This window comes from Bos grunniens, chromosome 29, assembly GCF_055505025.1.
Source record: "Bos grunniens cultivar Pamir isolate PY7600 chromosome 29, Bosgru_T2T1.0, whole genome shotgun sequence".
Taxonomy (NCBI): domain Eukaryota; kingdom Metazoa; phylum Chordata; class Mammalia; order Artiodactyla; family Bovidae; genus Bos; species Bos grunniens.
This window is the reverse complement of record NC_141193.1, coordinates 51039091-51061458: the sequence shown is the minus strand read 5'-3', so window position 1 is coordinate 51061458 and position 22368 is coordinate 51039091. Positions and strand designations below refer to the sequence as shown.

General features: G+C 45.9%; 1 protein-coding gene across 12 annotated transcripts in view; it reads right to left on the bottom strand.

Annotated features, from left to right (window-relative positions):
* Positions 1–391: 391 nt before the first annotated feature.
* Positions 392–22368, bottom strand: part of PANX1 (pannexin 1) — a 59206-nt gene continuing 37229 nt past the window's right edge. For 2 of the 12 annotated variants that reach the window (XM_086384027.1, XM_086384029.1), the window contains exons 2-5: positions 21087–21226; positions 7510–7733; positions 5505–6154; positions 392–4990 (exon numbers count right to left, since the gene is read on the bottom strand). In XM_086384027.1, the coding sequence (XP_086240153.1) occupies positions 4911–4990; positions 5505–6154; positions 7510–7733; positions 21087–21226 (1094 nt within the window). In that variant the 3' untranslated portion in view covers positions 392–4910. Of the gene's footprint in view, positions 4991–5504; positions 6155–7509; positions 7734–13322; positions 13368–21086; positions 21227–22368 lie in introns of those variants that run through there. The other 10 variants (XR_015157677.1, XR_015157675.1, XR_015157676.1 and 7 more) reach the window with 10 other exon arrangements.

The window sequence follows — 22368 nt, the reverse complement described above, 5'->3', positions numbered from 1 at the left end:
ATTAAGATTTCAGGCAGCTGATTTATTACCCACAACAGTCAATGGTGCTAACTGACCATTGTACAAGAGAGTCCCCTTCTTGGGAGAGGGAGGCAGGCAGACCCGTGTTTAGCAGCACGAAGCCCCGGTTCCTCCCTCTCCACGCCTGGGCGGGCACGCAGCTCCCAATCAGACAGCATGTGATCTCTGCTTCAGAAATTCCAGACTCTGTGGGAATTTCTTAGTCAAGGACTTTTTGTCCTTTAGCTACTGCCAGCTAGCTGGATTTTCATGTGTGCCATGAAGCCTACTGAATCTCAGGTATTCAGCAAAGGAACAGGCTTCAAGACACTTGGGGACTCATCTTCTGCCACATCTTCCCTGAAGAGAAGACAAGAAACATTAAGGCACATTTTTCATTAGAAACAAAGTTTTATTTAAGGTAGACACAACAGTGCAGAACAGAAACACCATTTCACTTTTACATACAGACACAGCAGCCTTGGTGTTCAGCCTTTCAACTCTCCTTAAATATCAGCATGGTCAGAAAGCAGGGCGTGGACAGGTGACTTATGTAGAAATATGAAATAGAATGGTGATAATCACCCAAATACAGAAATTTTGAGGCTCTTGGTTTTTAACATTTTCTAAGACTAATTTGTTCCCATCCTTCAATCTCTGTGGAATAGAAACCAAATCATTCTTACCAAATGACACAGAAAGAAAAAAAACAAATACTATTTTTCTTTAAAAGGTTTGAAGAAATGTAGTCATTAAAAAGAATGTAATTTTTGCCTAGAGCACCACTTTATGGAATACCATTAAACTGTCATTACTGTGCTTTTAAAAAAGTCAACTTGTTAAAGAGGAGCTGGTGGCTTCAGTTTTTGTAGAAAACCCTTGGCACACTGCAGAATTCTTTTTTCCTCTTCTGATGAGGCACAGAGAAAGTATTCAAGGCATGAGAAACTTTTACAACTTTCAGGAACAATGACGTGCTTTAAGAGACAAGTATTATTACAGCAAAAAAGAGAACCCCCAAAGACAATACATTTCATCTAAAGCAGGCAGGACAAACCAATCACGGATGAGCGTGTATTACATTCCATAAACAACACAATGTCATCTTTGCCAAACTTTTTCAAAGGTTTTACTTTACTTGTGAAAAACACGACAAAAATGCCAATGACTGCCCAGGAGGAGCCATTTCATCCTAGTACCCTCAGATGAAATTACTCAGAATTGCACATTTAAGTCAACATCCCTTTTCAAATTATTCTGGGAAATTACAGAGACCTTTATAACTAAAATTGCCCTGATCTCTGGGAGGCAACACTGAAAACTTGTATTGAACATGGAAAGGATCGCAATTCACTCCAAAATAAAAAGCTAAGAACTGGCACTACTTACATGCAGAAATCTATCCATTTGCAGAACAGGTCCTTTCTCCAGCAAGAGGCTAAATAAGCCTCCTCTCCCCTGACCTGCAGAGGACCATTTGCCTTTGAAAATCAAATTACAGTTGTCCACAAACTAGGATTTATTATAACGGTGTGTTCTTCTGTTCAAGTATTTACAGAATGCCTAGTCCAAGCCAGTCACTGTTCTCCTGGAATTTGTGATACGGCAATGGGTTTAAAATGAAAGAAGCAAAAGAAACCAACATGCGTGCATTTTAAAAGCTGTGCAACAATCCAGCTCTAAGAGTTGAACAGTTCTCACAGGGTCAGTGCCTGCAGTACCCTGCCACTGTCCCAGCTTAGCTCATCCTTGCAAAGGAGAGGGTGCTCAGAACAGCAAGCTTCCACAAAAGAAACACAAACACCAAACAGGACCTGCCACACAATGTGGCACATTTCTCCATTTCTCCCAGGACACTTACGAAGTAGGACAAAGCATCGTGCGGGTCAGAGGTGTGCCCACCCTCCCCCAGCCCAGCAAGGCTGGCCCCAGGGGACGATGCCGCGATCTGGAGGCTGAGAGGACGCAGTCCGCGCAGACCCCTGACCAGGCTGTGCCACTGCCCACCCCCTGCTCCCTTAACAGACTCTTTCAGTCTGACTTGAGGAAACGATGTCAGTTACTCAAGGGGACAGCTCATTCTAAGTGTGTAAACTCTAATCAGTAAACAGCAGCTGAGACTTACTGTTGGGAGCGGCAACTTTCCACAAGGGCTACGGGAATCTCCCTGCCACGTGGCTTGGTCCCCAACCATTAGAGCCCAGCTTCTTAACCTGGGGTGTATGGACCACGAAGACCCCTGACGGGTATTTAGTGTTGTGTGTGTGTCTGAGGAGAGGGTCCCTAGCTTTAGAAAATATATTTACAAGAGGGTTTGTAATTTCCTAAAAGTTTAAGAGCCTCTGTCTTAAGAATGTGTCTGCCTGTCATTTGGTGAAATTAAAGGAGGAGCCAGACACTGCTGTGAGAACGGTCGGTCAGACCACAGACGCAACACTGGCGCTGCAAGCCTGGGTTAGAGGACGTGTGGTGGTTTATTAGGAAGACACCAGCCGGAACAAAGTTAGCTGCCACTGGCAGTGGTCATTTAGGATCTGTTTGCCCCCTTTTGTAAAGCAATGATCGATTCCTCATTCTTGGGAATCTGCTCAAAGGTGGTCCTCACCTAAGCCAGCAGTAGATGGAGAAGTTAACTTTCCTAGTAACGCTTTTCCTCAAGTCAAAATGTATGGCCAGATGTGCCCATTAGCCTCTTATCACCGTGCTTGTTCACGGACAGCATCACGTACCTCCAGGTTTGTGTTCCCCATGTCCTGCAAGGTAAGATACAAAGTGTGATTGGAGTTCTTTCTGTTCAAAATCACTGTCTATGTTACTGTTTTGTTCAAGCTTCAGCTTGGGGGATACGTGGCTAAAGAACTTCCGGGAAAAGCAATAACTATACTCTCAAAACTATCAGCTAGAAATGATGGGAAAGAGAAAAATAGTATTGTGTTCCCCAAGAACACAGCATTTGCTGGGAGTTCTCTGGAAGGACCTTCATTGTGGTTATTACTCTTCCTCTTGGTACCTGCCTCTGTCCTCACTGCCTTTTACTAGTCTCTGAATTCCTCAAAGGTGGGCACCAGCCTTATTCACATCCACGCAGCCAGTCACTAGCTGACCTCTGGGACGTCACAGATGCTACTGGAACTCAGAGAGTAGGGATGGGGGGATAAGGGGCCGAGAGAGTTCCTGATCTCCTATAATAACGTATCCACTTCAAACTATAAATTAGGGGCAGTCTATAAAGAATCTGAGGCTTGGGGGAAAAAATCAAGTCATAGAAAACTATATTTCAGAAAATTTTCAAATTACACAAAGAAACAGGTGGAGAGAACTACAATAAAACACCTGATACAGTGATATAAAAAGTAGCAAAACTGATGAGTTAGATTACTGACATTTCTAAGTCACACTATTATTCAAGGGTAATAAATATTATGCAGTAAGAATAATTTAAAACACTGATTGCATCCTGGATATTTATTATTAGCTTTCCATCTCAGAAACCATCGCAGAAACACAAATAAAATCCACTTCTGCGAATATTCTGAAAGGCAGAGAGCAGCTTATGTAATTAGATCAGATAAACAACTGTCCCTAAGAGCCACACATAAACTTGGAGGCTCCTGAGGATTATTCAGTAGCAATGTACTAATTTTAACTTCCAAGAATAAAAACAGGAATGTCCACAGACGTCCTTTTTAAGAATTTTGTATAAAATGTAAACATAGTTGGGATCTATTTACATGACTGGAACTGGGAAAAGGTTTTTGATATTCCCAGTCAGCCTTGAATGTTTACGAAATAATGCTTGGTTGATACACAATATACAATTTGTAACATTTATTCTATAATTCTGCATTAATGCTAGAATGTTCTTCCCAAATGGCCTCAATTCTGATATCATACAATTCTAAAATTAAAGAAAATTTTCAAAGATGGTTTTAAATATAAATACACTGCGAAATTGTTCTGGGTCTGAGCATATGTCAGTGTGCACATGACAAATATCATTTACACATTCTGATCCTAATAGGCAAGAAATGTCCCTCACTTTAAGCCTTCTGTGTTCTGTGAATTTGCCTCAGTAGCATCCTGTCTCAAATGCTTTTGATAACAGAGGAACGCCCTGCAGACAACCTCTTCTGAAGTAGTCACTTTAACTTGTTTTGTATGTTCGTTTTCCCCCACTGGGTTCATTTAGAAGCGTTCCTTCCTGTATGAAGTCAACAATTAAACATCCTTTCAACTCTACCTTATTAACGAAGTTCTCAGCCAGAGCAGCACTGGGGTCCACTGACCTTTGCAGCGCAGAGCATCACATGGTGCTTAGAGGGTCTAGGCTGACCAAGGGTGACAGGTGGCAGGGCCCAGAGCCTGGTTATTAGGACAGAAGCGCCAGCGGTTCTCCCAGCCTGGGGCACCGCCAGGAAGAGGCCCCCGTGGGTCCAGAGTCAGCCAGTGAATGTTTTCTCCTCCAACAGTCATTGGGACATAGACAAGATTCATATTTAATTATACCCTGATATTATCACCCCATAAAACAAAACAAAAAGCTCCCCCAGTCCTTGTTCTCTGTAGTTCGGAGGCTCTTTGCACCATCCGCACAGAAAGGCGTTTTGTTTGTGGCACTAAAGCACTACTCCTCTTCCTGAGATTAGCCTTACCACTTTCCATCTGATGAGGATGCTCGCATCGACATTTGCAGAGGCTCACTTGTTTCCGCGTTGTCTCGTAGGAAGTTCATGAACCACCCTCCACAATGTTTGTTGACCATCGTTTCCACCAGAGCCTCAGTAAGACATGCTCAGTACCTCTGCTGAGAACCATTTACTGCCAGTCAGCTGGGTGCCTGCTAGAGGTGCTGCAGCCAAAACGAATCCCAGGTTGAAGTCACCGATCTGAAGTTCACAGGACAAAAATCATCAGCAAGAAGTGTCTAGAAGTCTCTGTCGGGCATTCTTCTCTCTATTACTTATTTTTGTTTCACTGTGTACATTCAAATCTGTCAGAACAGAAAACAAGCATTTATGATGGAAATCCCACAGCAGGTTCCATTGGCACTAACTAACAATCAATCTAGCTGTTGGTTTCTGCCTTATCCACTTAATCTTAGCTTCGCTGCAGAATGGCTGAAGGTGGGTCAGGGTGACAAGTAACTCAATAAACTCCCAGTTCCTTCTGTAAGAGACAGAGAACAACCAACAAGACGATCAGAGGGACAGGGAGATAAGCCAGTAAAACAAAACAAAAATGAGCAAGAGTGACGTCAGAGAAGAATGCTCAAGCAAGAAGTGGAGTATGAGACAGAAGAGAATGAGAAGGAAGAGCAACAGGTGTGTCCCCTGGAAACCTGAGGCAGCACCGATGCCCCCCTCTCTCCCAGCACTGTGGGGTTTCTGCTAATCACACCAGAGAAATGGGCTAACACCAGTGGGCGGGGCAGACACTGCCAGTCAGTCATCGGAGGCGCACAGAGGGTTCCATGGGCTCCCCAGCTCCCCGAGAGCCAGGCCTACCTTGCAGCTCTGTCGTCTGGTCTCCCAGCTCCTCCACCATCATTTCCACAGGCTCGGGATTTTTGCCGTCAACCATGTCCATCTTGATCATGCCGAAGTTGGTCAGGAGCAGCATGGGGTCAACGTCCTGACAACTGCTTTTAATATTCTCCAGGACCTTAAGGCATTTGTATGACTTGAGTTCACTGATATTCTCCTCCAAGAAAAGAACGTAGAGGCTCAAGTCATTGTACCCTTCCAACTTCAACTGCAGAATGTCGAACGTGGGCAAGATTTCATACACTTTGAGAACATCCATCTTCTGCTGGAAGGGAACAAACAGGGAGTAGACCACCACCGGAACCAGCATAACATACACCACAAGGTTGATGAAACTGAGCAGCCGGAAGATACCAACAGCAATGAGCTTGCACTGGAACTTATCAGGGACGGTGCTGTCATTTTTCAGGATGCCAGATTTGATGCTGCAGACGAACTCATCCGAGAGGGAGGAAAGGCTCAGGTAATAGCCCAGGTAGATGCTGGCTAACAGTATCGTGCTGAGTGACAACACCCGGCAGCTCATGTACTTGATGATTAAATGTCTGGAGGCTTTCTTTGTCCTTAAGTACTGTTCCACAATTGGGTACCTGAAGTGGCTTTCCTGTGAACTAAAAAGAAACAAAAATAATTTAAACCCTCACCAAGACCATCAAATAGAAACACACTCAATGGTACCACGTGGAAAATTTCCATCACCTTCCCTTCCATACTTCTCTACCTGTAACTTCACTGGAGTACCCAGGGAATTAAATTAGTTTTTTTGTTTTTTTTTAAAAAAGAAGGAAAAGTAACAATAAAACCCTTCTCCCCCAACTTGATATTTTAAGGAAGGTCTAATTCGTTAAATGTGCTACTTGTAAATTGTTAGAACAACTCCTGGTTGCTGCTGCTAAATCACTTCAGTCATCCTATTGAAAGGTAAATGTTTGTTACATGAACTTGATTGTTCTTAGTCTACTGCTGTTTTTGTAAACTATAATTTTCCATTCAAGTGTGTAGAATAAAGACAGTTTTTCCAGCCTAACTAGAACACATCTGCCTCCTATAGGCCAGCAGTGGGAGGCAGACAGCTGAGAGGGTGTGGGTTTAGCCTGTGAACTAAACCTGGTCCTGGTTCCAGGTCTCCCACTTAAAGCTACAGGACAGAGTTTTCAACTGTGGTGGGGGGGGGGAGGGCACGCGGGGCAGGGAGTGGTGGACAACGGCAGTGAGGGGGATAGATAAATGTAGTTATCTGTAATGATGTTTTGAATATTAAATGAGATAAAGCACTTTGGAAAACTCAACAGTGTCTGAGTTATATTAAGAACTTTTAAAAATGAGAGCTGTGTGCTCAGTTGTGTTCAACTCTTTGTAGTCCCATGGACCGTGATCTGCCAGACTCCTCAGCCCATGGAATTCTCCAGGCTAGAATACTGATGTAGAGTGCCATTTCCTACTCCAGGGGATCTTTCCAACCCAGGGATTGAACCTACGCCTCTTGGATCTCCTGTATTGACAGGCAGATTTTTTATCATTAACTAGTGCCACCTGGGAAGCCCCAAATGAGACCTACTAATGCTGTTATTGCTAGTGTCAATAACAAAAACCAAAAGAAGAATGTCCAGAAAGCAAGGTGCTGTCTACTTGTTCCCTAGTTCCCGCATGTCCATTCTCGGTGCTCAGGAGCCTCATAATCCTGTGTTTCTCCATGAAGGGGAAGGTCAAAGCAATTCGCCCTGCACTTGAGAACATGAGAGAGTGACGCTTCACTCCACAAGGGAAGGACTTGAGGTGAGGACTGCTGCTGGGGCAGACAACCAGGATGAGATCTGGGGAGGGCGGGCCTTCCTGGCTCCCCCGGGTGTCACAAGGCGAATGGCAGTCCCCCATGTACTGGTAGTGAGAACCCGAAGCCCAGATGGATAGGAGAAGGGCAGCAAACTCGTACTCCCAAATCCCGATGGGCTGGGGGCTGAGTTACCTTTGCCTCATGTTCTCATTAACTTCTGGCGCTGGGCAGGCACCGTCTCTCAAGTCAAGGTCACGCATGCTCTTTGCGGCTTTAATTGCGCGGTTGTAAACTTTGTCGAGTTCTTCCATGATAAATTTCAAATCCGAGCAAACGTGAGGAGCAGCTGCGAAACGCCAGAACAGGGAGGGCAGGTACAGCAGGATGGCCACCAGCAGCAGGATGTAGGGGAAAAACTGAAAAACAGGGGAGCAGATCATGCAATCACCAGACCACCCCCAGCCCCCACTGAAGCAACCGTGCCAAGCACTGTTAGTGGTTTTCTCATTTTCACACTAAAGGCATCCCACATCGCTTGTGAAAATCAGGCTCCTTACCCAGTAGCTACATCTTATGGCTAAATTCACCTGTCCAGGTAATACTTGACACTAGTAACTCCCCAACTTTGCTAGACTCAATTTGAAATAATTGGCAAGTACATCATGACACATGATGTCTCCACTCTAATCAAAGAAAAGAAACAAAAAATAAAATTATTCCCTGGTCCTTTAAAATAACCCCTCAGCAAAATCACAATTAAGGAAGATGTTAATGTCACAGTGGCCTCCAGGTTCTTGTTTTCTTTTTTTAATCGCTATGGTTTTAGGAGGTCACTAAGACTTTTGGAACTCTGTTTTTCTCCCTCTCTGGAATCTAGGAGAATGACACAGAAATGCACAACTTTGCTCTAAACAAATTAGAAAAATGTTGGTTTCAGTGACCCAGTAAACACCCCGTGAAACAGCAGAAATAAGCAGGTAAAATCCACAAAGTGCAGAACGGATCTTCTGTAGAGGGACAGACCGTGAGGACCACACAACATTCTCATTTTATAGCCAGGTAATCTCAAGTCTGGAGAAGCCAACCATAATGAACAATTATGGGGGAGTCATGGGGGAGCATCCCAATCTGGATGGTATGCAAAACCAACGAGAGAGGATTCAGCAGTCAGAGATAGCAAAGAGCATCCTATAACCAAGACCCCTGGGGAAGGGAGTAAAGGCTTAGCCTCAAAGACAGAGGAAGCTGCCAGCCAGCACAGATGTGAAGTCAAGTTCAGGTAGTGGCCTTAACAGCAAGGTTGCTGAGCCTCTGACCTCAGTTTCCCTATCTATGAAATGGTCATACAGTACATGTGTTATAAAGATTAAATTAGATACCTTATGAAAAATCCTTTGCATGGTGCCTGGCCTGTCACAGGCACTAAAACACACCAATCAAAACCAACGGAAGGGCTACTGAGTGGCCAGGTTAATGTCAACCCTCACAATGACCTTGGCAAAGCCATTACTGATGGCCTCATTTTGCAAAGAGGAAGAGGATGCCCAGAGCAATTTCTGGCCATGAAGCACAAAACTGGTGACAGAGACAGAATACAAAGCTGGGCCTTTCTGATCCCAGAACTATACCTCTTCCACCATAATACACTGTAAATCATTTTACTTCTTGGAAAACTTCTCCCTCCCTTTGGACTGGTCTCTCTACATAGCTCCTCAGAGTTGTAACAGAAAGAGGATACGAAGGCCTTGAGTTGACACAAAAGCCCCACCCCAACATCTCTGGAAGCCGGCAGCAGACCAAGTGAGAGTGTGACTCACTACAGACTGTGTGTGTGTGCTCAGTCGCTCAGTTGCATGCAGCTCTTTCTAGTCCTATGAACTGCAGCCTGCCAGGCACCTCCATCCATGGAATTTTCTAGACAAGAATACTGGAGTGGGTTGGCATGCCCTCCTCCAGGGGATCTTCCCCACCCAGGGATCGAACATGCATCTCTTACGTCTCCTACCTCAGCAGGTGGGTTTTTTACCACTAGCACCACTGGGGAAGCCTGGGAAGCCACTATAGATTATTAATAGAAAAGTTGCAAAGATGGTCCAGAGTATTCTCAAATGACCCTCATTCAGTATGCCCCACTGCTGACACTGGACATCTCCATGGTACCCTTGTTAAGAGGAAGAAACCGTTGTTGATATAGTACCATTAATTACATTTCAGGCTTTGATTTGGATTTCTCCAGTGTTCCCATTATTGCCTTCTTTTTGTTTCAAGATTTAGGGTATCCATTGCATTTTGCTGTCATGTCTCCCTAGAAACCTTGGTTCTGTGACAGTTCCTTAGTTTGCCTTGTTTTTCATGAAGAATAGCATTTTTAAATGCTTAAAGTAACACAAATTCACAAAGCAAATGGATGACACTGATATACAGCTATCACAACATTAAAAGACAGATTTGTATATGGTTCTTATTAGCACATTTGACGGAAAAGGCAATGGCACCCCACTCCAGTACTCTTGCCTGGAAAATCCCATGGACAGAGGAGCCTGGTAGGCTGCAGTCCATGGGGTCGCTAAGAGTCGGACACGACTGAGCGACTTCACTTTGACTTTTCACTTTCATGCATTGGAGAAGGAAATGGCAACCCACTCCAGTGTTCTTGCCTGGAGAATCCCAGGGACGGTGGAGCCTGATGGGCTGCCGTCTATGGGGTCGCACAGAGTTGGACACGACTGAAGCGACTTAGCAGCAGCAGTAGCACATTTGATGGGATATAACCGATGGCCCAGCAACACAGTGACCTGGAAGTGATGAAGAGTAAAAAGTACTTCAAGGCAGCTGAGATTTCTATGGGTGACAGTGACAGGTGGTACCAACACCACTATAGATTCTTGACCACTTACAGACGTGGTTTATAAAGTTTTAGTTGGAAGTAGACAGAAAATAAAGCTGCCCCATGTTTTCTCATCCCAGTTCATAATCTTCCTGACGCTATCATGGAGCCCACATTAGGAAGCCCTGCCCAAGGGGCAAGACAAATAGCAGAAATGGCTCAGAAACTCCACAAAGTCCCACCAAAGCAGCTGCTTCCCTCAGGGGTTCTGGCATGGGATGGCCTCCTCAAAATCACTAACCCAATTTACAAAGAGCTGCTACACAATGATACACACAAGAGGTTGTGATTAGCTGTATTTTGGCCACATGATTTATTGTTGGCTACAGTGAGATACAGTGTTCCTTTAATCCTAGTCGCCCTGAAGTTTGCCCATTAGTATAAAAATGAGTTTGTGTTCCTTCCATAACCAGAAGAAACAGGGATTTCCTTTGAGAACCATGGAGGGAACACTGTTTTTAACTTGGGGCTATGGAATATGTGTTAAAGTCACTTTTGTTTCAAAGATAGTTGAATAATAGCATTTTACCTCCAAGTATTCTTTTCAATTGAAAAGTAACTATTTACTGCTACTGCTGCTAAGTCACTTCAGTCCTGTCCAACTCTGTGTGATCCCATAGACAGCAGCCCACCAGGCTCCCCCATCCCTGGGATTCTCCAGGCAAGAACACTGGAGTGAGTTGCCATTTCCTTGATGCGTCAAAGTGAAAAGTGAAAGTGAAGTCGCTCAGTCATGTCCAACCCCATGGACTGCAGCCTACCAGGCTCCTCCGCCCATGGGATTTTCCAGGCACGAGTACTGGAGTGGGGTGCCATTGCCTTCTCTGCTCCTCTGTCCATGCGATTCTCCAGGCAAGAACACTGGAGTGGGTTGCCATTTCCTTCTCCAGGGGATCTTCCCGACCCAGAGATGGAACCCAGGTCTCCCTCATTGCAGGCAGACGCTTTAACCTCTGAGCCACCAGGGAAGCCGAACTATTTACAGCCTGTGACAATTTTTCTAACATGCCAAAACCATGTAATAATTAGCACCAATGAATAGTTCAACACCACTCACTGCAATTAGAAAAATGAATATTTAAAGGTATTACATATCGAATGTTTGTTTTCTTCTAAATATCCTTGTACTTTGATTCTTGTACTTTGAATGTAGAGAAATGTCCCATTTCTTAGTTTTTCTTCAGAGTTAAACCTTTCTTTTTCTTTTCCATCAGAATGAAAAAAAGTGATTTTCAATGAAACTGCAATTAATTCCACTGAAATAGGAATTTTAAAAAAGGGCCATGAAATTATGTTCTTTAAAATCCTTTTGTCCAAATAAGGAGAATAGAAAAACTACCAGGCTTTCAAGTGCATCTACTGGAGGGGAACGGCTTTGTTCCTAAGCTCTATCTACTCCCAGTTAGTTCTGAGGTCTCAGAATCTTTCAAAGTCATGATTGCATGATTCAGAATTTTTGCAGATGTAACTAGCGAAGATGAGGTCATACTAACTTAGCATTGCATGTTCAGTTGTGTCTGACTCTTTGTGACCAAATGGACTGCAGCCCACCAGGCTCCTCTGTCCATGGAATTTACCACGTAAGAATACTGGAGTGGGTTGACATTTCCTCCTTCATGAGATCTTTCCAACCCAGGAATCAAAACCACATCCCCTGCATCTCTCACATTGACAAGTGGATTCTTTACCACTGAGCCACCTGGAAAGCCTGTCATACTGACTTAAGTTGTTGTTGCTGTTGTTCTGTCGCTCAGTCATGCCTGACTCTTTGTGACCCTATGGGCTGCATTATGCCAGGCTTCCCTGTCCTTTACCATCTCCCAGAGCTTGCTCAAACTCATGTCCATTGAGTCTGCAATGCCATCCAACCATCTCATCCTCTTGTCCCCTTTTCCTCCTGCCTTCAATGATGACTCTTCAGATCAGGTGGCCAAAGTATTGGAGCTTCAGCTTCAGCATGAGTCCTTCCAATGAATATTCAGGGCTGATTTCCTTAGGATTGACTGGTTTGATCTTGCAGTCCAAGGGACTCTCAAGAGTCTTCTCTAATGCCAGTGTTCTAAAGCATCAATTTTTTGGTGCCCAGCCTTTTTCATGGTCCAACTCTCAAATCCACACATGACTACTGGAAAAACCGTGGCTTTAACTAGATGGACCTTTGAAAGCAAAGTAATGTCTCTGCTTTTTAATATGTTGTCTAGGTTTGTCATAGCTTTTCTTCCAAGGACCAAGCTAACTAACTTAAGGTGGGCTCTAATCCAGCGACTGGTATTCCTCTAAGCAGGCCACAAGAAGACACAGAGACACACAGGGGAGAAGCTATGTGAAGACGGAGACAGAAACTAGAGTGATGCACCTATAAGACAAGGACCACCAAGACCGCCAGCCATGACCAGAAACCAGCAGCGAGGCACCAACAGACCCTCTGAGCCCCAAAGCAGGAATCCACTCTGCTGACACCCTGATTTCCAAATATAGGAGAGAGGAAATATTGGTTGTTTCAAGTTACTGTGTGTGTGGTCACTTGTCAGAGCAGCCCCAGGAAATCCACGCCAAGGGGAAGCATGAACTGAGTTATGAAGTTCCCACAGTATGGGGAAGCCGCTAGTGGAGGGCATGATGGGAATTTATTTTAGAAAGATTATTACAGCTGTGAAGAAAAGACGAGGAGGCAGCAGGCAGGAGGTTACTGCCGCAGAGAGGGGCGGTGATTAGCACTAGCAAGGCAGCAGCAGTGGAGGAAACGGATTGGAGAGCTACTGGGTCAGCCAGGAAGTTAGTTCGGGTTTTTCCAGTAACATCTTAGGGCAAAATCTGAATGAAGTTTTTGGCCAACTCAATACACAGAGGGAAAAACATCTTCTGGTGCCCAACTGTAAGCGATGGATGGAAAAGGGGAGGAACTAGGGCTAATAATCCCGGGTTTCCAGCTTAGGTGAGGGCATGAGTGGTAGCGCCAGCAGTTGAAATAAAGAAACAAGGAGGAACAGACTCAGAGCAGAGAGGAGTGACGTGGGAGACAGAGCTGAGATGAGAAAGTCTGAACACGAGACACTACAGTCAAGAGTAGCCTGGTGGAGACGTGTAGCAGATAACCAAAAATAAAAGAAAATCTGACCATTTCTTTCCAATTTCAGATTCTGCAGCATAGAGATGGTCAAAGAAGCCATGGTTAGGATCCAAGCAGAACCTGCAGGAAAAGATACACGAAGCATGGAGGATGTGACACCCTAACACTTCAGGATCAGTCAGCAGGAGTCACGTTAATCAAGAACAAATTCTATAGGGGAGGAGACAAATAAGATTCACAAATTATGTTTGTCCCTGGATGCCTGTTGCTTGGACAGTAACATACTTAAAGATAACTTCAATTACACAAAGCCCAATGAGTAAAGGGCTCCCCAGAAAGACTAATGCATTACATCAGCGGTTTACAGAGGAGAGAGGAGAAAGGTGGTATGTCATCCTATTCTGCACTCAAAGGAAGACACCCAAGGCAGCAGGCTTCGTGCTGAGTGACATCCTGGGAAGGACCTAACAGGAAGAGAGACTTGGAAAAGAGAAGATGGCAAACACAGCATTTGTGTGTGAAAGAAGACAAGACTCCTGTTAATAGAATTAGAACCAAGTCACAAGGAAGCAAGGAAAAACTTTCCCAAAGATCAGCATGAACACAGCACAGAGTGTTCTGTGAGGTGGTGAGTTCTGTTTCACTGGATCATCTGGGAGGGCTTAGGAGCTCTGGATCCGGGGTGGGAAACTTTTTCCTGCAAAAGGCCAGACAGGAAATGTTTGTGAGCCATATGGCCTCTGTCACAACTAGGTGATTCTGTCATAGTATAAAAGCAGACACAGGTAAAATGTATAGGAAAGGGCATGGCTGTGTTCCAATGAAACTATCTGCAGAAATGGGTGATGGGCTGGATCTGGCTGGGGTACGTACGTCAGTCTGCCAGCCCCTGCCCAGGATCTTTGCTTTGCAACAAGTGATCCACAGACAAGCACCCTCAGTATCACCTGGGAGCTTGTTAGAAATGCAGAATGCAGCCCCCATCAGGCCTACTGAATCTGAGTCTATAGTGCAGCAACTCTGGATTATAGATTCTGATCCCTCCCTCATCCAAGATTGCTTTGCTATTTGCTTTTTTGTTTAGTAACCTATCTGGCTGGGCTACAATATATTCTCAACAATGTCCAGTTTTCAACAAGAAAAACAACCACCACTACAAAATGAGATGTGCAAAGAAATACAAAAATCTGAATCTAAATTTCAACAAGATCTCCAGGTAATCTGCGTGCACATAGAGTCTGGGAAACACTGGTTTAGATGACCGGTGTCTACAATGGAACCTAATCTGGCCTAGCAAAAGCAGACTCCTGAAAAGTGGATAAAAATGATATTCTGGGCCTTAATCCCACAGGTTTCAAGCCCACAGGTGTCAACTCAGCAGTCTGGCTGGGGCCCTGGGTCCTGTATTTTCACATGGATAATGCTAAGGTTTGAAAACCTCTGGTCTGGTAGCCTCAGAGAATCCCTCCAACTAAGCTTCTTTGAATCCACTTAAAGGAAACACTGCAAGATCTGACAACTCTGTTATTTTTAAGTTTCTTCTTGTTTTTGTCTGTTTGTTTTTCAGTCAAAAACTGGCTTTTCTGTTTCAGAAAGAAATCGTGCCTAACAGTTGCCTACTTTATGAACTTGAACAAAGAGAACAGAACATTCCAAAAAGACCAGTTATCAAACAGTCCTGGAGTGCCAGCTGCTGGTCCTGTGAGTGCACCCACATTCCCACCAGAGACAACTCAGGCTCTAGAGTCACCAGAAATAAGGGGTGGGAGAGAAAGGGAGGAGGAAAAGGGCCGGAGACATGAAAAAAGCAGGTGCGGAGTGCCAGCATGAGTCACAGCACTGCCAAGTCACGCCCACGCACACGTCAGTGTTCCACTTCTTCAGGGGGATTCTGGGTCTTTTTTTTTTTTTTTTTTGGCTGAGGCAGGTCTTAGTTGCATCGTGTGGGATCTTTTACAGTGGTGCATGGGCTTAGTTGCCCCATGGCATGTAGAATTTTAGTTCCCTATCCAGAGATTAAACCTGTGTCCTCTGCACTCCAAGGCAGATTCTCAAACACTGGGCCACCAGGAAGTCCCTGGGTCTTCTCACTGTAGCTCTGACATCAGAACTGAGTTGAGAAGTGTTCACATAAACCCCGTGCCTCTAACCCTCTCATTGTGAGCACAAGTCAGAAGGTTCCTGGAGAACCAAGTCTGGTTCTGATCAGGACTTGCAGCCACCTCGTTCCTCACCTCCCGTCCACACGTGTGTTCCGAGCACCCACTATGGACGGTGCAGAGTCCGGGCACGGGGATGAACAAGACACGTCAGGTCTGCCTTCATGAAACTTAAGAGTCTTGGAAATAAAGAATTAATTGAGAAGAATTAAGGCAAGCGCCAGGTGGCGCTAGTAGTAAAGAACCCACCTGCCCATGCAGGAGACATAAGGGTTCATTCCCTGGGTCAGGAAGATCCCCTGGAGAAGGGCATGACAACTCACTCCAGTATTCTTGCCTGGAGAATCCCATGGACAGAGGAGCCTGGTGGGATAGAGTCCATGGGGTCACAAAGAGTTGGATATGACTAAAGCAACTTAGCACACAAGGCAAGTAGTGACCGTATGGAAAGGGCAGGCTGCTCTGGGAATACACAACCAAGCAATGCAGACCAGGGTGGGGTACAGATGATAGTCTGCTCGGCTGCTGCCCCATTTCTAGCATCTGAATGTCTGAGGCAGGGCGTGTGGTCTACTGTCTACTCAGCCAGCCCACAGTCTTATTCCTGCTTCACATTCACCCACCTGGCCCTTGAAGCAGTTTTAACTGGCAACAACCCTCAGTCTAGGGTTCAGGGGAAGCTTGTAAGTGGAAATAACATTTAAGCTGAGACTAGAAAACCAAATTAGGAGTTCCCCGGATTCGGGGCTGGGAAGGCACTTCAAAGTAGAATGTGAATGAAACAACCAAGAACAGGAGACCTGCAGGAAGTCAGGGCCCCTGGGTGCAGCGGGGGTGAGGCTGCATGTGGAGGCAAGGCTGGGATCACAGGGCCAGAAAGGAGAGTGAACTTGTTAGCCAAAATATATATATATATATATATATATATATTTTTTTTTTTTTTTTTTTTAAGAAATAGATGGTACTGGCACAAAGACAGAAATACAGATCAATGGAACAAAATAGAAAGCCCAGAGATAAATCCACGCACATATGGACACCTTATCTTTGACAAAGGAGGCAAGAATATACAATGGATTAAAGACAATCTCTTTAACAAGTGGTGCTGGGAAATCTGGTCAACCACTTGTAAAAGAATGAAACTAGAACACTTTCTAACACCATACACAAAAATAAACTCAAAATGGATTAAAGATCTAAACGTAAGACCAGAAACTATAAAACTCCTAGAGGAGAACATAGGCAAAACACTCTCTGACATACATCACAGCAGGATCCTCTATGACCCACCTCCCAGAATACTGGAAATAAAAGCAAAAATAAACAAATGGGACCTAATTAACCTTAAAAGCTTCTGCACATCAAAGGAAACTATTAGCAAGGTGAAAAGACAGCCTTCAGAACGGGAGAAAATAATAGCAAATGAAGCAACTGACAAACAACTAATCTCAAAAATATACAAGCAACTCCTACAGCTCAATTCCAGAAAAATAAATGACCCAATCAAAAAATGGGCCAAAGAACTAAATAGACATTTCTCCAAAGAAGACATACAGATGGCTAACAAACACATGAAAAGATGCTCAACATCACTCATTATCAGAGAAATGCAAATCAAAACCACTATGAGGTACCATTTCACACCAGTCAGAATGGCTGCGATCCAAAAGTCTACAAATAATAAATGCTGGAGAGGGTGTGGAGAAAAGGGAACCCTCTTACACTGTTGCTGGGAATGCAAACTAGTACAACCACTATGGAGAACAGTGTGGAGATTCCTTAAAAAACTGGAAATAGAACTGCCTTATGATCCAGCAATCCCACTGCTGGGCATACACACCGAGGAAACCAGAAGGGAAAGAGACACGTGTACCCCAATGTTCATCGCAGCACTGTTTATAATAGCCAGGACATGGAAACAATCTAGATGTCCATCAGCAGATGAATGGATAAGAAAGCTGTGGTACATATACGCAATGGAGTATTACTCAGCCATTAAAAAGAATACATTTGAATCAGTTCTAATGAGGTGGATGAAACTGGAGCCTATTATACGGAGTGAAGTAAGCCAGAAGGAAAAACATCAATACAGTATACTAATGCATATATATGGAATTTAGATGGTAACAATAACCCGGTGTACGAGACAGCAAAAGAGACACTGATGTATAGAACAGTCTTATGGACTCTGTGGGAGAGGGAGAGGGTGGGGAGATTTGGGAGAATGACATTGAAACACGTAAAATATCATGTAAGAAACGAAAAAAAAAAAAGAAATAGAGACATTTCATAAGGACACTGGAGGTGTTTGTTCAGGGAAATGAGTGGGTAGCCTTTCCCTTCTCCAGGGCATCTTCCCAACCCAGGTCTCCCATGTTGCAGGCGGATTCTTCACCAGCTGAGCCACATGGGAAGCCCAAGAATACTAAAGTGAGTAGCTTATCCCTTCTCCAGCAGATCTTCCCAACCTAGAAATTGAACTGGGGTCTCCTGCATCGGATTCGTTACCAACTGAGCTATCAGGGAAGCCAGGAAAATAACAGTCAGGCTGAAAAGAGCCCCTGTGATCATGTGGAACTCGACCAAGATGACAGGCAGTCCCAGGGGCCAGACCAAGGGGCGAAGGGCTCAGAGCTACTTAAGGAAACAGACCTGATAGGGCTCAATGACAGACAGGATGTGGGGAGAGAGAGAGAGTCACAGTGGCCCTCAGATCTGTGGCTGATCTAACAGGGTGGCTGGTGTCATGAACCAAGCTAGAGGTCACAGTGCGGACAGGCAGGGGATGGAAAGTCAGCTCTGAAGCTGTGCTGGAGGCACGAGCCAGACCTTCAAAGGTCCAAGCTCGGGGTTCAGCGGGTCGTGCGGATCTGGAGCTCAGGAGAGAAGGCCAGGCTGGGGTATAGATGTGAGAGTCAACGACCCACGGGAGGTAAGAGGAACCGGGGCCTGGGATGGTTCCAGGAGGGGTGCCGAGGGGGTGCCCTGGGAGAGAACCCCAGCTTCTCAGGGACGGGCAAAGGGCGACACTGCCCCAAGAGATAAGACAGCACCCACATGAGGGCGTGGCCCACAGGGCTGGATGCCAGAGAAGCCAAGCAGCACGTGCCCCCAAGAGAAGTAACTCAGCAACGAGGGCGGAGGGGACCTCGACAAGACCACGCATTACAGAGGTGGACTCACTAAAACATCACTGGGAAGAGAGCCCTTGGGAAGGGAAGGGCTGAGGATGTAGACAAGAAAGATGGGGAGAAGTGTCCATATAACCTGGGAGGGGGATCCAGAACACAGGTGGGTCACATGCGGGTCTGGCTTTGGTCAGGAGAAGGGGCTCCTCCATTCACCAAAAGGAGGGGGTTGGTGCTGCAGGGGGATGCTGGGCAGGTACAACGGCAAGGGGCTGAGGGCGCTCTCATGGTCTGAGGGTCTCTTTCTAGTTCTGGGATTTCTCCTGTACTCTGGTTATTTCTGATTGAGTGCTGAACACCACATGCAAAAACCGGAGCAAGGGTCTGAGGTTCTGGATAAAGCGACTTCCTCCAGTGAGGACTGCCTTAATTTTGCTTCTAACTGGCAGTAGACTAGCAACACTGACAATCCCAAATTCCCAAATTGGTGCTAAAATGCTTCAAACCAAGGTTCCAGACCCTATGAGGGCTTGATGAACTCTGCATTACCCCTCACTCCTCAGCAATGGCCTTTCAAGCCTAGGGCGTTGACCAGGGTCCTTCCAACTTGGCCTGTTCAATTTTCTGTCTCCAGTACTGTGAATCTGGAAAGACCTCTGCTCAGAGTTTCAGCCAAACTTCTACCAAAACAAGCCAGACTACCATCACCAGAAAAAGAGCTCCATCTTTCACTAACATCAAAAACTTACAGCTTGGCTACCCACACCATTCCAAAAGACTTCCCCAACCCTGCAGAGGCAAAAGGAGCCTAGAGACCTGATTTTCACCTTACAGCCAGCAACTAGTTCTGTGACTCCTGGGCGTGACCTCCCAAGATGCCCTTAGCCTCACATGTAAAATGCATCTGGATCAGAATCTTTGAACGTCTTCCTGCTCTAGAAGTTTCACAGTCTCTAATATCCCTGCCACCTCCTACACTGGACAATCCTAGAATATACATTCTTCTTCTGTGGATCTATCAGCGCCCAGCCCAGCCACTGATCACAACTTCTCATTCTCAGAAGACCATTAAAATAAATGGACTTAAACTACCACAGGAGAGCTTCCCTGATGGCTCAATATTAAAGAATCTGTCTGCCAATGCAGGAGATGTGGGTTCGATCCCTGGGTCAGGAAGATAATCCTGAAGAAAGAAATGGCAACCACTCTAGTATTCTTGCCTGGGAAATCCCATGGATAGAAGAGGCTGGTGGGCTAGAGTTCACGGGGTCATGAGAGTCAGACACGACATGGCAACTAAACCACCACCAAACTACAAGAGCATGCATTTAGATGTGCAAACAAAGACATTCAGTTTCTAGAACTGTGCCCATCCATGCAGAAGATCCTTATTATCTGCTGTCCCGGCTACTAAGGCATGCAAAGTTGATGAGGACCCAATCAACGCCAAGGCAGAAAGTCAAAGAGAAAGCCCAACCCCAAAGAAGAAGGGAGTCAGTGGAGAGCATCATTGTGCCAAATGGCACGTGATACACAGACATAAGGGGACAAGTCTGAGTCACAGCAAATGATTTACATTGTTCTTTTTTAAAAAAGAAGGATGCTATGTGCTCAAGGCAGGAGAGCCTCAAATGTTGGCCTCTGGCTTTTTAGCAGCTAACATACCATGATTTCCTTGGTGGATGAGAAGTCCCAAGATACCCATTCTACTTATTTTCATGATGGACAAAAAGACCAGTGGTTGACATAATGACAAGTTGAAACAAAGTCCCACTTTCACAAGCACAGAGAAGACCCAGTGGAGCCATTTCATTATGCAGAGAACATTCTCCTGCACAAACCTGGGGGCTCTGGCCCAAGCCCCACACTGCAAAGCCACTGTGTGCCCTGCCCCTGCGCTCCCGCGGCAGGCTCCTGGCCTGCTCCTCTTCTCTACAGGACACTGCTATCTCCCAGGCAGCAATCTCCCCTTCCCTGCAGCACGTGGACCCATCAGAAAGCAAAGGCGTGTATGCCAAAAGCTGTGCTGCAACCAACACCCCCAAATGAATTCATTCCTGGGCTTCTTGATGGTGGAGTAACACACAAACTGGAAGCTACTGACCTCTAGGCTTGTCCTTACTTTTTCCAAGAGGTCCTGCATGTGGTGGGATAGGAGCTGGTGGAAGCTCTGAGTCCCAGCTCTGCTGTTCTCTTAACAAAGCTCCTTGAGGCATGAAAAATGGCCTGAGAGCCTCCTATGGTTCAGAAATCCCTGGGCATCAAGGATAGAAAGGTGACTGAGACACATGAGGTGCCAACCACTACAGAGCTAAAATCAGAGGGCCTCAGTTTCCCATCTGCTAAAGGAAGGCGCTGGATCCAGTCATCTTAGAGGTTCCTTCCGATTTGAACATGCTATGGCTTTAAGATCTGAGTTACAGCCCTGGTTGGCCACAGGCAGCTGTGGACTGGCGCTGCCACTCCGGACCTCAGTTCCCATGCAGGCAAAGCAAAGACGTGAGATCTGCAATATCCCCCATTACCTTATGCAGACACAACGGAAGGTTTCCAGAATCGCCCTGCAAGGAGTCCTTCTGCTGGACGGCCGCCCAGCAATAAGAGTCCACAAAGGAAGCCTGACGCCACGAGAAAGAACTGGGGGAGAAGCAGCTTATCTGGGTACCTAAGAAGCAAGAACAGAGTGTTTCAAGTCAGTGTGAGTGCAGGTGTGTGGACCCTTCCTGCCACACCACCCCCTCCCCGCCAGCCTCAGGGTTGCAAGTGTTTACTAAGTCACCAAACACCGCGATAGGAGCGAGGCCAGCACTGAAACCAAACACCCGAGTCCATGGTAAAGCTGACTTTTGTGAGCTTTCTGGCCAGGGCTGGACATGACAGCAGCTTGGGCTCAGTTGAGGAAGAACTCTTGAAAGAAAAGACACCATCATAAAAAGAAAAAGTGAGGGCTTCCCTGGTAGTCCAGTGGCTGAGAAGCCTCCTGCCAATGAAGGAGACACAGGTTCGATCCCTGCTGCACAGGCCATGGAGCAGCTAAGCCCAGGCGCTGCCACTACTGAAGCGCATGGAGCCTAGAGCCTGTGCTCCACAGAAGTGGAGCCACCACAGTGGGAGGCCCACACACTGCAACTAGAGAGCCCACCCGGCCATCAGAGAGAATTTTTCAAGAAGGAAAAGTGAGCAGGAAAGGAAGCAGAGCCAAACATGCATTAAGGACACAGGCAGAGTTGGTTTAGTTTCGGGTAAGGACTGGTGGGGGTGGGGACGGTCCCAGGTGGTACTAGTGGTGAAGAACCCGCCTGCCGAATGCAGGAGATGTAGAGATGGGGATTCAGTCCCTGGGGTGGACAGATCCCCTAGAGAAGGGCACGAAACCCACTCCAGTATTCCTGCCTGGAGCACCCCATGGACAGAGGAGCCTGGCGGGCTACAGTCCATGGGGTTGCAGAGTCAGACACGACTGAAGCAACTTAGTCCGTGAAGGGTGGGGAATCGGGAAGGAGGAGAACTCAGTACAGAAAATTGAACAGGAAAAGGAGTCCTTTTTACAACAAAGAAACAGTGAACGTTCAGCCTGAGGAAGAGAAAGTTGGTGCAACATTTGGTAATACATCCCTGGATGGAAAATCGAGTTTTCCATCTCCTCTAAGGAAAAAGAAGGTTGAGGCCAGAATTACAGCCCAAGTGGTGTATGTTCAGAAGGCAGATGCTCTCAAGTGCCAACCCGCAGGCAGGGAGTGGGGCTCAGGGTGCGGACTCTCATAACTTGCTGCTCTTCTGTGAGGGGCTCCGGACCTCGTTCTCTCC